The 13,605-nt window shown below is 56.3% G+C and overlaps 1 protein-coding gene across 1 annotated transcript in view; it reads left to right on the top strand.

Annotated features, from left to right (window-relative positions):
• Positions 1–13,605, top strand: part of Glt1d1 (glycosyltransferase 1 domain containing 1) — a 54,836-nt gene that overhangs the window by 35,592 nt on the left and 5,639 nt on the right. Inside the window, exons 7-11 of the mRNA XM_013023199.1 lie at positions 1,392–1,487; positions 2,115–2,164; positions 6,803–6,846; positions 7,990–8,110; positions 11,552–11,650. Coding sequence (XP_012878653.1) covers positions 1,392–1,487; positions 2,115–2,164; positions 6,803–6,846; positions 7,990–8,110; positions 11,552–11,650 — 410 coding nt within the window. The remainder of the gene's footprint in view (positions 1–1,391; positions 1,488–2,114; positions 2,165–6,802; positions 6,847–7,989; positions 8,111–11,551; positions 11,651–13,605) is intronic.

Genomic DNA, 13,605 nt, shown 5'->3' with positions numbered 1-13,605 from the left:
TGTGTGGTGTGTGTGTGTGTGTGGTGTGTGTGTGTGGTGTGTGTGTGTGTGGTGTGTGTGTGTGTGGTGTGTGTATGTGTGTGTGTGTGTGGTGTGTGTGTGTGTGGTGTGTGTATGTGTGTGTGGTGTGTGTATGTGTGTGTGTGTATGTGTGTGTGTGTGGTGCTATGAGGGATATCTCAGCAGTAAAGGTTTTCTACAGAGCAAATTGGGTATTGGTTTTTAAGATTATCTGGTGTCACTGTACCTTATTATAATCAGACAGAGTAATTAAATTTTTACTCAAGATTTACAGAAGCAAAAGGAAAGGAGGCTGTTTGCATTAAAGGCTTATCCTGGGCAAGACCATCTTGAACTTGCTTCTTTTTATGGCCAATGACACCGATTGTGGATTCTGAAGTTTTAGATGAGCATGTGTCACGTGTATTAATAACCACCATTGAGCCAGTTGCCTGTGGAGGTCTAAACAACCACCAGGAGATTTACTGGCTTAAAACAATGGCTCCAAAACTTAGCCAGTGATGTGGAGTGGACAGTTTTGTTGCTCTGAGGCCAGTGATGTGGAGTGGACAGTTTTGTTGCTCTGAGGTTCCACGGGCAGGGCCTGCCTGCTGCACACGTGCTCTGAGCTCACACACAGGCCCGACAGGCCCCACCAGTGAGGGTCAGAGTGCAGGTCCCGGGTCAGCCCTGAGGCCAGGGGTAGAGCTGGCAGCCCCACTTACCAGTGGAAAGAGTTGTCAGGAGTGAATATTCTAAGCTACTCCTCACACCTCACTGTGTGGCCAGGTAAGCCTTTCTGGACAGAGAGGGAAAGAGAAAGAGAGAGGAGGGGAGGGTGGGAAGGAGGGAAAAAGAAAGAGCTAGAGAGGACAGAAGAGAAAGTGGGGGGAGAGAAACAGAAAGAAAACTTTTTCCAGAGACAAAGAGATATAATGGACAAATCAAAACCAGCTGGGTGAGGTGTCCTGCTTGGTGACTGGATACCTCCGGACACATGTTCATGTAGGCATGCATACCTGAATTCTCAAGTACATGAATACATAAGCCACTCTCGTCAAGAAGATGTTGCTCCCCGCTGGTACTGTGTGCAGGTACCCCCGGGGCCTCTGGCTTGCATCGCCCGCATGGCTGGTGGTCTGTTCCTGGCCTCCTCCCTCCTCATCTTCACAGCAGCAGCGTGGACTTCACAGGCTGGGCAGAGCTCGGGTGTGCCCTCCCAGGAGGAACCCGATTCACAGTTGGCGGGTCGGGGTGCCTGCTAGGAGAAGAAAGTTCTGTTAGGGAGCCGGGGTTCTCCCGCGGTGGTGCTGTGCCACCGCTGGTGGCCTCGTGCGGTGAGGGCCTGCGGGATCCCCCCCGCTAGTGTGTCCTCTCCTCTTTTGTGACAGAGATCAACCAAAGCGCTGACAACCTGCGGGTTTTCCTCCTGATCTGCGGACTTCGGCAAGTGAAAGACCCTCTGTTCTTGGTGGACGCATTTTCTGGTATGGTCCACCCCTCCTCACTGCTGGATTCTGTTTAGAGATGGCTGGCAGTGTCATTGTCCGTTTTCAGGGCTTCAAGCTTACACCAGAGCGGGACTTCTAGATTGTTGCTGTGGAAACAACCAAAAAGATAATTTATTGGATTAATAATATCTCAGCATGTAATTTCAGTGTTGTTTTCCGCTTGCCTGTGTGTCCTTTAGGTCTGGAGGACATCATAAAAATCGCACACAACTTATAAGGCTGAAAGAGTTTTATCTGGAAATATCGCATACACATTCCTGTCCAGATATGCCTGTGATCTGGCTTTGTAGCTTAAACTGATGGCATGTACTCCTGTTTATCTGTCCCGGAGCCCAGATTAGGTTTCAGTGGCAGTGTAGTGTATTAGAAATCCAGATAATGTGTCACATTCTAGGGGGGGGAAATATCATTTAATAGTGTAAAGTGTCAAATATTTAAATTCCAAATAAGTACAACTTATATTGGCTAATAACAGGGATGAAGCCATAATGATTGAGATAGTTTACGTTATAGAATAATTTATGTGAAACTTAGCTGTTTTCCCAGATACATTTTTAAAGTTTTAAAAACCCACTTTAGAAGTTTTGTTTTCTCCTTTTCAAGAATGGCATGAGGAGGAGCCCGGTGTTTACCTGGTGATTGTTGGCCCTGAGGTAAGTCCACAGGCCATGACTGTTTTCTAAATTGGTTGTGTTACTCTCTAGCCAACTGTATTCTTTGTGTGTGCTTCTCACTTGAGTGAGAATGGCGCCCATTGGGTTAAACCCTGCGCCCAGCGGTGACGGGAGCGCACGCCTCTTCCCTCACTGAGAGCTGGGGCTCAGTGGGCACTGAAGGGGTGAGTGGGGCGTTCTGCGGGGCGTGGCTTTCCCAGCTCACTGCCTGAGCTGTGCTGTGAGATCACGCTGACTTGGGGCGCCCACGGGCAGTGACGGGGCACCCAGCTGTGGGTGTAAAATCACGCTGACTCGGGCGCCCACGGGCCATGACGGGGTACCCAGCTGTGGGTGTAAAATCACGCTGACTCGGGCGCCCACGGGCCGTGACGGGGCACCCAGCTGTGGGTGTAAAATCACGCTGACTCAGGCGCGCATGGGCAGTGAATGGCACCCAGCTGTGGGTGTAAAATCACGCTGACTCGGGCGCCCATGGGCAGTGAATGGCACCAGCTGTGGGTGGGGAGGTATGGCAGTGCAGGGCAGTACTGGAGTCCTGTGCCACTGGAGACCCGGCAGACACCACCGCGACTCCGTCACATGTCTGGGCTGCATGCACCAGAGAGCACCCCGCCGCGTGTCAGCAAGACACCTGGAGAAGGCGCTCACCGAGGGATGGCTGGAAGCCCAAGAGCCACACATCTCCATGCAGGATGCCTGGCAGGGCAGTGCCACACAGCAGGGGGACCAGTGTGGATGCCCGGCGACCAGTGCAGATGCCCAGGGACCAGTACGGGACGCCCGGGGACCAGTGTGGACGCCCGAGGACCAGTGTGAACGCCCGGGGACCAGTGTGAATGCCCGAGGACCAGTGCGGACGCCTGGGGACCAGTGTGAATGCCCGGGGACCAGTGCGGACGCCCGGGGGACCAGTGCGGACGCCCGGGGACCAGTGCGGACGCCCGGGGGACCAGTGCGGACGCCCGGGGACCAGTGCAGACGCCCGGGGACCAGTGCAGACGCCCGGGGACCAGTGCAGACGCCCGGGGACCAGTGCAGACGCCCGGGGACCAGTGTGGATGCCCGGGGACCAGTGCGGATGCCCGGACACCAGTGCGGACACCTGGGGACCAGTGCGGACACCGGGGACCAATGCAGACGCCCGGGGACCAGTGTGGACGCCCGGGGACCAGTGCGGATGCCCGGAGACCAGTGCGGATGCCCGGGGACCAGTGCGGACGCCCGGGGACCAGTGCAGACTCCCGGAGACCAGTGCGGACGCCTGGAGACCAGTGCGGACACCCGGGGACCAGTGCGGACGCCCGGGGACCAATGCAGACACCCGGGGACCAGTGCGGACGCCCGGGGACCAGTGCGGACACCGGGGACCAGTGCAGATGCCCGGGGACCAGTGCGGACGCCCGGGGACCAGTGCGGGACACCCGGGGACCAATGAGGATGCCCGGGGACCAGTGCGGACACCGGGGACCAGTGCAGATGCCCGGGGACCAGTGCAGATGCCCGGGGACCAGTGCGGACACCCGGGGACCAGTGCGGACGCCCGGGGACCAGTGCGGACACCCGGGGACCAGTGCGGGATGCCCGGGGACCAATGAGGATGCCCGGGGACCAGTGCGGATGCCCGGGGACCAATGAGGATGCCCGGGGACCAGTGCGGACGCCCGGGGACCAGTGCGGATGCCCGGGGACCAATGAGGATGCCCGGGGACCAGTGCGGACGCCCGGGGACCAATGAGGATGCCCGGGGACCAGTGCGGACGCCCGGGGACCAGTGCGGATGCCCAGGGACCAGGGCAGTCCACCTTCGGCTGCCTCTCTGCAGCTGGGAGTGAGGAAGACCCCAGAGGAAGTCAGGCGCTGACGGGGTGGGTGAAGTGGCTACTCACTGGTCAAAGCAAGTTAAAATCATGGTCATGAGTAGGCTGTCTACTTTCATTGAGAATCAAACAGCAGGGTTGGATGTTTTTCCAAATCAGTCACTGGGAATACAGTGACGTTAAGTTTGGACCCTGTGCTTCCCCTCCTGGGAACTGGAAAAAGTGCAGTGAAGATTGTACCCAGCTGGTAAAAGGCGAGGGGCAGGAAGACTGGCTGAGTCGGGCCGGAGGATGGATGACGAGGACCGAGAGCCGGCGATGGCCCCGTGCTCCTTGGTCATGGTTTCTGTTATCTGTGCCGTGCCCTGTGCATCCCACACCTCTGCTTCTCTGTGCCTCTCTGTGTGTCTTCACATCTGCTTCCTTTTGAAAGTGCACACTGCACAGCAAGTGTTTCAGGCCCCTGGATGTGTCCCAGCGAGAAGAACACACCTGCTGCGGTCTGGGCCCAGACTGCACCAGCCCCCTTGGGTTACCACCGCCTCAATCCCCAGGGACCGCAGGTGTTTCTGGGAGGTGCGGGGCTGAGCTCAGCGCCTGTCTCCTGACACAGCTGTAACCTCCACGGCTCAGCCAGAGGCAGACCTGCCTCTTAGGTGTTACCTGTCCTGACGACCATCACTCTGCTCTTTAATTGCAGCATTTACATCATTGGCTTCAGTATCTTATTTCCTCTTTTATTACTATAAGTTGATTATACAAAAGGGTCTCACTGTGTTATGACCATATGTGTACAGACCACATTCACCCCCACAGTTTCTCTTTTCTGTCCTCCTCATTCGTTACTTTTTTTTTTTTTTTTACAATTTTAATGGTTGTCATTATCCTCTCTTTATGCACACATGTAAAGTGTTTCAAGCAGTCTACTCTGCAACCATTTACAAATTAGCACAACAATGTTCTGGATTATTTTAAAACCGTGGATGCTTGCTTTGTGAGCTTGTTCAGTTCCGTAGTGAGCTTCTCGGAACGCTGGGCTCCCGTCTTGTGAGAGGAGCCTTTTCTGGCCACGTGGTGGGGATGCGTGCCTGCGCACACTCAAGGTTCAGTGCCCAGATGCTCGTGGCTCAGCTGGCAGGGCCTCAGTGTCTCCATCTGTAAAGCTGGGGTAAGACACAGCTCCTGCCTTGCCGTGGGCTGTGAAGCTCTAGAGCCTGGCTCTCAGGCAGCATCTCGCTGATATTAGGGGAGAAAAGCAACTGCTAGAGCAACGTTCTCTCTCTGCTCCAACTTGCCGAGGCCCTGCCTTGTCTGCAGACACCTGGCGTTTGGATTTCCAGGAGAGTCCCTTTGATCTCCAGTTTCCCATTTCAGAGAAATGCACAGCTCCTGCCCCAGGGCACCTTGCTTGGCCTTTTCTGGTGCTGAGGAGCACCTGGGGATGGTCAGTGTGGGCATGGAAGCCTTGTAACTCCCCTGGTAGCTTCTTATATCAAAGGTTGTTTCCCCTAAGCCCCAGAACCAGGACAATATATTTCTCCTGGGAAGTAAATGACTCAGGAAGAACTGAAGACCGCCCCTGCTGTTCACAGTGCTTTGGCCACTAAAATTTTCATAGCGTGTGCTTTCATTAACTGAGTATCTGTCTGCCCTTCCTTTTCTCTTCGTCATGCATTTTGTTTCGCTTGGCTTCACTAAGAGATTTGAAAATGAACTCAGGTGGAAAGTAAACCCAGAGAACACAGTGCAGTGTGAAGTTCTGTCCCGAGAGGCTGTTAGAACTTAAGCGAAACTTCAGTTCAGGCGCTGGGTATTTCAGAGGCCTTAGGGGTTTTGATTTGATTCCCTGGCAAATGATCTTTCCCCGAAGAGTTAATTATGAGTGCAGAAGCATGCTAATCAATCAAGGGGAGGAGGTTGTTAAGCTAAAATGATCAGGAGTAAATTATTAATGTGAAAATTAATGTGTAGAGCAAGTTATGTTTTTATTGGACTGTTTACTGCTCGTCCTGGGGTGCCCAGTGATCATGGAATTAACTCGGAGGCTCCCGGTACCTTGAACAGAAGTGATCAGAACTGGGGAATGAACAGACTATCCTGTCCATCCGCATAGATTCCCAGGCACAGAACTGTGCGCCAAGCACCTCCCGGGGTCCGGGCAGGGGATAGGGGTGCAGAGGTCCCCTGCTGCTGGATCTCATGGGAGGACAGTCAATGGAGGGCGTCTGTGAGGGGACGTTGTCTGTACCCGGGAGGACAGGGTGACGTGCCTGGAGAGACTGGACCATAGAGCAAATAGGTATTCCATAGGCATTCCACAGCAGAAACCGGTTTTATGAGCTTGACTCTCTGGAGTCAGACTGCCTGGATGTGAAGACTGGGCCAGCACCTTTCTAGCAGTGTGAGAAACCATCTCTCTGAGCTGTGTCTTCCTGAGTCAAAGGAGATGAAGGCGTTTCCACAAAGAAGTTAGTGTGTGCAAAGGGCTTTTAGCCCAGAGTGTCCTGAGTGACTGGAAAACAGCGCCCTGCCCACTCACGCTGGGCCTTCTTCCCTCCAAACATCTCTCCAGGGCTGAGTTCCAAGCCCCGCACAGCCTTGTGCCTCGAGTGTGATGCAGCCTGCCCAGCCACACGCGGTGTGAGCACTCCTGACACCACCAGCCCCGTGGAACAAACCCAGGCACCCCCATCTGTGGGATCTGGGTGTGGACTCGGCTCCGCAGCCCTTAGGTTTAATTCTCTGGAGACTGGGGCTCTGCTACCGACCCCTCAGGTCTTTCTCTGTCTCCTTCCAGGTGGATCCAGAGTTCACAAGAGAAGTAAAAGCCCGAGTGAAGAGGTGAGGGGAGAGGAAGCCCGCGAGGCTCCTCACGGAGGCTCTTCATGGTGCCCGGGCCTCTCCCGAGCCTTGCAGTCCCGCCCTGCCCCATGGCTCAGCCTGGAGGTGACAGCTGCACTGTGTAGACGCTGGCCCACCGCAGGGCCAGCCGGAACGCAGGGGAAACCACGGCGGGGTATACGTCTTCATGGGTTACACTGGCACATACTGAAAAGACTTTTAAGTCTTTCCCATCCCACAGGGTTTGGAAGGATGGAGCTGCCTTGTCTTTGGCTGGAGCCTTTCAAGATCAGTTTGTCAGTGTATTGGTTAGAAACTGCATTCTCCTGCCAGAAAAAAACCAAGACTCCGTAGCACTGGGTTGGATGAGTTGATGTTTAATTGCTCATTTAAGACAGTCTGATCTGGGCCTGGTGGCACCGGCTATATCCCAGCCCTGAGGCTGGGGAATGGAATGTTTTGGTCCTGCCTGGATTACATCACCAGATCCTATCTCCCAAGACAAATCTGAGAGCAGTTTAATGGCGGACTGGGGTGGGCTGAGCCTTCAGGGCCCTGGGCTGCTTCAGTCCCCAACCTGGCACCCTGGCCTATGTCTCCTGTCCTGTGACAGGCATCTGGTCACAGGACTTCATCCATCGCGGGGCGGGAGACAGGACAGGGCAAGAAGGCTGCACCCTCCATTGAGCCTGCCCGTGGGGCTGCCTCCCGGTGCCCCTGCGTGCCACCCTCCTCAGAGGGGGTCTCGCCCTGTGTGCGAGTCGGGGTCTGCCACGTTCACAGTGCAGATGCCCACGTTGCACAGCTCAGCCTGCTGGGTCAGAGGGTGTGCGTCCAACAAGATGGAGGCGGCAGGGGCAGGGACAGGCAGGAACATGGGAAGAAGCTCCTGCCTGGTGGGAAGCGTGACCCAGCTGGGTCACAGCTCTGTCAGCTCTGGGGGGCAGGGTGTGGGCTCCCCTGAAGTGCGTCGGGCTCCCAGTGTTGGAGCCAGTGCAGTGCGCGTATTCACACAGACCAGCACAGGGACCGTCACGGACCCCATGCGGTCCCCGCTGAAGTCAGCCAGTTGTGCTGGCCTGCTCTAGAGCAGCCTCAGAGGCTTCTCCTCATGTCTCCATGTGCTCTCTCCCTGTGGTTCAGGGCCTCCGGGGTGCGGCTGGTCGGCGAGATGTCGCAGGGGGACCTGCACGCGGCCATGAAGAACTGCTTCGCGCTGGTGAACAGCTCCCTCTCCGAGGGCATGTCGGCTGCCATCCTGGAGGTGCGCAGCGTTGGGACGGGAATGTGAGCCCGGGCTCCGCGTGGCGGCTGACTGGTGGGTGTCGGGTCTCTGTCTTCTAAGGACAGGAGGATGACCAACGTTTGGAGGGCTCTCTCGGAACTCTTGCTTCAGTTCTCACTGCTGCTTCTCTTTGTGGGGACCAGAATGAAGTGAGGCCCAGGACGGGGAGGCAGGGGACAGGGCAGGAAGTGGGGCGAGGTTTTCCCCCAAACGCCTGCCTTGAGCCCATTTCTCTTCTCGCCACTCTGTTGTGCATGCAGCGGGGATGGAGGGAACACTTGTGTACCCCGTCCTGTGCTGGGCTGGACAGCAGCATGGCCTCTGCTTTGGCCAGAGGTGTGTGTCCAGCCGGGTATGGCACAGGCTGCCGCATGGGGCAGGCTGCAGCAAGGAAGTTCTGCCCTGGACTCTACGTCAGGCTCTGCTGGGCAGTGTCCACTCACGTACCGGGTTACAGCCCAGCTCTCCCTGTCTGAGGTGACCCCCTAACGTGTCTTCTCCCCTCTCAGGGGCTCTGGGGAAGGACATTGTAGCAGAACATCCTAACGACATTGTCTAGGTAGTTGTTGATGTGAGTCTAACTAACGCAGGTTTCCCTTTGAGGGAGGCCATGACCGGAGGGGCTGGCCCCGGGCTCCTGCGTAGGCAGCTGTCCCACCGACGGCCTTGGGTCCTGCGGGGGCGCAGCACACGCGTGGCTGAGCCTACTGCAGAAGGGGAGGCCTTGGGTCAGGGCTCACCCTGCTCGCTCTGGCCTTGGGTCAGGGCTCACCCGTGCTCGCTCTGTGCGGTGCAGGGGAGGCCTTGGGTCAGGGCTCACCCGTGCTCGCTCTGTGTGGTGCCCACTGTTGTGTTCTTGGCCAGACCCACCATACCTGTAGCCTGCTTGATGCCCTTGGCTACCATCTGAATGCACTGGATTCAATGGCAGAGGGAGAGTTTACAAGCCCCAGAGAATGTGGCAAAGAGGAAAACGTCATCTTCCCAAACCTGAGCTCTGGCCAGCGCTGTAAGACAGATGTTTTCCTTGGTCGTTTCACCAAACAAAAACCCAGAACAAAGTAAGATCATAAGGGAGATGCCGGAAGCTACCCCTGTGGTAGACTCAAGTGTGGCAAGGCTGCCGGGCGCCGACCTGCGCCCGAGCCTCACCCCCGTGCCCCACCCCAGCCAGTCCCCACTGAGCTCTAGGCTGGTTCTCTCCCCTGATCGGCGCCAGTATTGAGCACCTACTGGATGCTGTTTTGTATCTAGGCACATTTTTTTTCTAATGAGGGGATGTAGTGAAGGATTTTATAACTAGCACACACAGCATTTTGCTGTGGATAAGTTGCTGTCAAACCTCGTTTACTTCAAAGGAAAAGCAGCTGCTAACCGTTGCGACTGCCTTAAAATGTTGACATCTCGTTCTTTCTGAAAAGTCCAAGATAACCTCCAGGCGAGGGGTTTTGAATGAAGCTGATTTCCAGGGAGTGGCGAGAGTGGGTTTCATTAGAATCCGTTCAGATGCCCAGTGCGGACCATCGCGTGACAATCATCTGTGAAGTTCGCGACCTTCGATCTTCCCAAACGGGCTGTTCTCCCATGCGAAAACACCCTTCTCACGGACAGGCCCCCACGTCACCCCCAGCATGGCCACAGGGGCCACGTTCCTGGACTGAGCCGCCGCTGCCCGGGGGCGTCCACCTGCACAGAACTGCGGAGGACAGCATTAGGTTCTCTTCAGTCTGGTCATGGTAGCTCACACCTGTAATCCCTGTTATCTGGGAGGCAGACCTCAAGAGGATGTGGTTCAAGGCCAACCCAGGCAGAAAACGTTCAAGAGACCTCGGGTCAACCAGACGTTTCACAGAAGGTGGTGGTGCACGTCTGTGTGGGAAGCGTAAACTGGAGCGTCAGGCCCACTCAGGCATCAATGTGAGATCTCATTGTTTTTTAAATAACAAAAGCAAAAAAGGCTGGAGGTATGGCTGAAGTGGTAGCAGACACAAGGCCAGAGTTCAAACCCCAGTACTGAAAAAAAAGGAATGATCTTCTCATCCTCGTCTTCCTAATTAGTGCTTCTCAGAAAGCACACAGAACACTGAGCGGAGCCAGTTTTTGCCACCCAGAAGAAAGGAGGGTTGTATTCTAAAGCTTAGGCAGCGCCCCATCCCCTGCTTCCCCCCGCCCCCGCCCCCACGAACAGCTCTCGGCCCAGTGACTGGACGCATGCAGCACTCGGCACTTCAGTGTGCCGTGTTCAGACGATGATCCCCACAATGAGTGGTGATGACCCGCACACTGCCCCCCAAGCCATCACCAGACAAGAGAATTGCTGGGCACCGGTGGCTCACGCCTGTCATCCTAGCTACTCGAGGCTGAGATCTAAGGATTGTGGTTCAAAGCCAGCCTGGGCAGGAAAGTCAGTGAGACTCTTATCTCCAATAAACCACCAGAAAGCTGGAATGGAGCTGTGTCTTAAGTGGTAGAGTGCTAGCCTTGAGTGAAAAAAGCCAACTAAGAGCTCAGGGTGCTGAGTTCAAGCCCCAGTTCTGGCCTAAGACACACACACACACACACACACTTGCATGCAAGCAGCCCTCTGTGAGAGTCTGCACTGGACAGTTTTCACCCAGGATTTTCACACCTGCCCAGATGCTTACTACACCGGAGCCACCGTCATCACTGGGCAGCTCGGTGGGTGTGGCCAGCAGCTGAGCTTCCTCATTCTGCTGTACAAGATAACATCACTGTAACCCACGCCCACTTGGCTAAGAATGGCCTACCCGCTACAGAGCGCACAGTGCCCACGGGAAGGCTCCATCCATGGGACCTGGGGTGGTAAGGGAGAAACAGAGGCAGAGGAGCAGCGGTGCCTCGGCCTGCCCTCTGACGTCCAGATCACCTGCTCCAGGTTCTCGGTTCGCTGCACCTGCTCTGCAGGTGATCGCACATTTCCAAACCCCATCTCACGTGAGCCCCTGGCAGCCTTCACACTGCAGCCACATTCTAGAAGGTTTCCCCAGGCGGCTTTGGCCTGTAGATGTCCAGCCCTCATTGCATTCGGCATCTTCTTCCGCCACCGTCTGCCTCCACAGTCTGCGGTGGGTCTTCCACAGCCGCATCCCCTTCCCCGGGGGTCAGCTTGGGCCATAGCTGACCGCCACAGTAATTGAAAGGAAAGCTGCACACTGTCAGAGGGCTGCTGCAGTGATTGTGTCAGTCAGGCGATGATGGTCTCGTTTCCCAAGCTCCCGCAGGCAAGAGGCAGCTACGGCTCGGGTGTGGCTTCACACTGGGGGCTTGTGGTGGTGAGGCCATCTTGGCCGGCCTGTGTTTTGTGAGGTGCTGGGAGGGGACCCGGGGAGCCTGCGTAGCCCCTCTTATCACTGAGCCCTCCAGGTGACAGTCTGCCCGTCGGTCCTTCTGTCTCCTTAGGCGATGGATCTGGAAGTCCCTGTGCTGGCCCGGAACATCCCTGGGAACGCAGCTGTGGTGGAGCATGAGGTGACTGGGCTGCTCTTCTCTGACCCCCAGGTAAGTGCGAGTCCCGGCCTGTCGTACCCGCACACATTCGCCGGGCCACGCGGCATCGTGTGTGGTCTGTGAGTCCCGGGTCCTGGCAGGCTCTCCCTGGCTGGCAAGGCCGGGTGTCTGGGATGTTTGAACAGGGGCCGAGCCTCATGTCCAGGGCCCGGGATGCCTCCCTCTCCTCCCTCCTCCCTTGAGGCTCCGGCTTCCGTGTCTGGAGCGTCCGGCGGCAGATGTCCCCTCCAGCGTGGCTTGTCCTGTCCCTGACACTTTAGGCCCCTCTGTCCACAGCTGGCTTGTTACGAGTCAGAGTGATTCCTGCCTAAACAAGCCCCAGGTCAGCTTTGGGGCAGGGGGTCTGGTGCATCCCCAGGCATGGGAGGACCTAACCACACCTCTGCATGCCAGTGCCTTGCCTTTCCCCCACCCCAAAACAAACAGAACTAACAACAAACCCAGCTCGAGACAGGAAGCCACCTCTGCAAGCCCTTGTTGGCGCTCCAAGCACAGGAGTGTTTGTTACCCAACCAGCTCTGGCCTGGGTCTCCCCCGCCAGCCTGGCCAAGATTCAGGGCAGAGAATGTCATCCACCACGCTGGCAGAGCTGGGTTCTCCTGACCCTCAACAGTGCCCATTTCCCTTTGAGCCCAGCTTCCCAGCATGGGGAGGGTGTGATGGCTCTGCCTGTGTCAGTGGCATACAGGCAGGACAGAGGCGGAGGGCAGGCGGCCTCCCTGGACCCCCTGGCCCCGGCGTTGTGTTTCTGAAAGTGCTTACAGCTTCCTGCCCGCCGCCTGGGGCCTGTCTCGCGCTGCCCACTCCCCTGAGCTGCCAGACTCGCGCAGCGTCACAGGCCGGCTTCCCCTGGACCCTCTGTGTTAGCTCTACAAAGGTTGTTCTAAAAACTTGTTTGGAAAACGAAGGCCGTTCCCTTCCTGGCTTCACGCAGGGGACGCTGTTTCTTGGCACCCCAGAACCGCACGCGCTAGACACGGATGTCACACTGAGTTTGGCTTTTGTTTTCTTCATAGTTTCAACCAGACTTTACCACTTGAGGGTGGGAGGTTTGGCTTTAAAAACAAAAATGTGGGGTTTTTTGTTGTTGATTTTTAAGCAAGTCTGGAACTAGATCGTATTAATCCCAACCAAGAACCTCAGACAATGTCAGCCCTTGGCGTGCTGCAGGGCGGGCAGAATTAATGCCAAATACCTATTCAGATAGGTTCTAGAAATGGCATTTTCTTTCTTCAGAAAGATTGCTAGCCTTGCAAGTTAAATATATGTAAAAATAGTACATATTCGAGATAGCATGCTAATCTAGTTAGTAATCTAGTCTGCCTTAACTTTTATTCCTTCATTGAGAAGATACAGAAACCTGACTTCAAAGATAGATTTCCAGGCCAAAGACAGAAGTTTTCAGAGAGGAAAAGGGAGGGGAAGGGAGAGACTGGGGAGGAGAAGCCTGGGCCTGTAGAGGGGCCATGCAGCGAGGAGAGGAGCGAGAGGCAGCCTCTGCCCCCGGCCGGCAGGGAAAGGGGGGCTGCTGTTGGGGGGCCACGAGGTACTGAACCCGCAGGATCAGAGCCCAGACCAATCCAGCCAGCCTAGGAGGGCCACAGGCCGAGAACCAGCTGGTGGGGGACTGGCTTTGTCCCTCGAGGGGTGAGGCGGGTGGGTGGGTGTGTCCTGTGGAGGGGTGAGGCGGGTGGGTGGGTGTGTCCTGTGGAGGGGTGAGGCAGGCGAGCTGGGCTGGTGACGCGGGACGGGCTCCCTCAGCCTGGAGTCCAGGGCTCTTGTGGAGGAAAGCTGCCTGTACCTCCCCCCTCTAGCTCTGGCTGGAGTCCCACTGTTTTAGAAACTACTAGAAATAGGACCCCTGGGTGCAGTTTGGTTAAACATTCTTCTGGAGGCCTCCTGCTGGATGTGGGGAAGGGCCCAGACAAGGGGAAGACCTGCCCTCC

The sequence above is a fragment of the Dipodomys ordii genome, unplaced genomic scaffold (genome assembly GCF_000151885.1).
Source record: "Dipodomys ordii isolate 6190 unplaced genomic scaffold, Dord_2.0 Scaffold66, whole genome shotgun sequence".
Lineage (NCBI taxonomy): Eukaryota > Metazoa > Chordata > Mammalia > Rodentia > Heteromyidae > Dipodomys > Dipodomys ordii.
The sequence above is the reverse complement of the archived record's forward strand: the minus strand, read 5'-3'. Positions and strand labels throughout refer to the sequence as shown.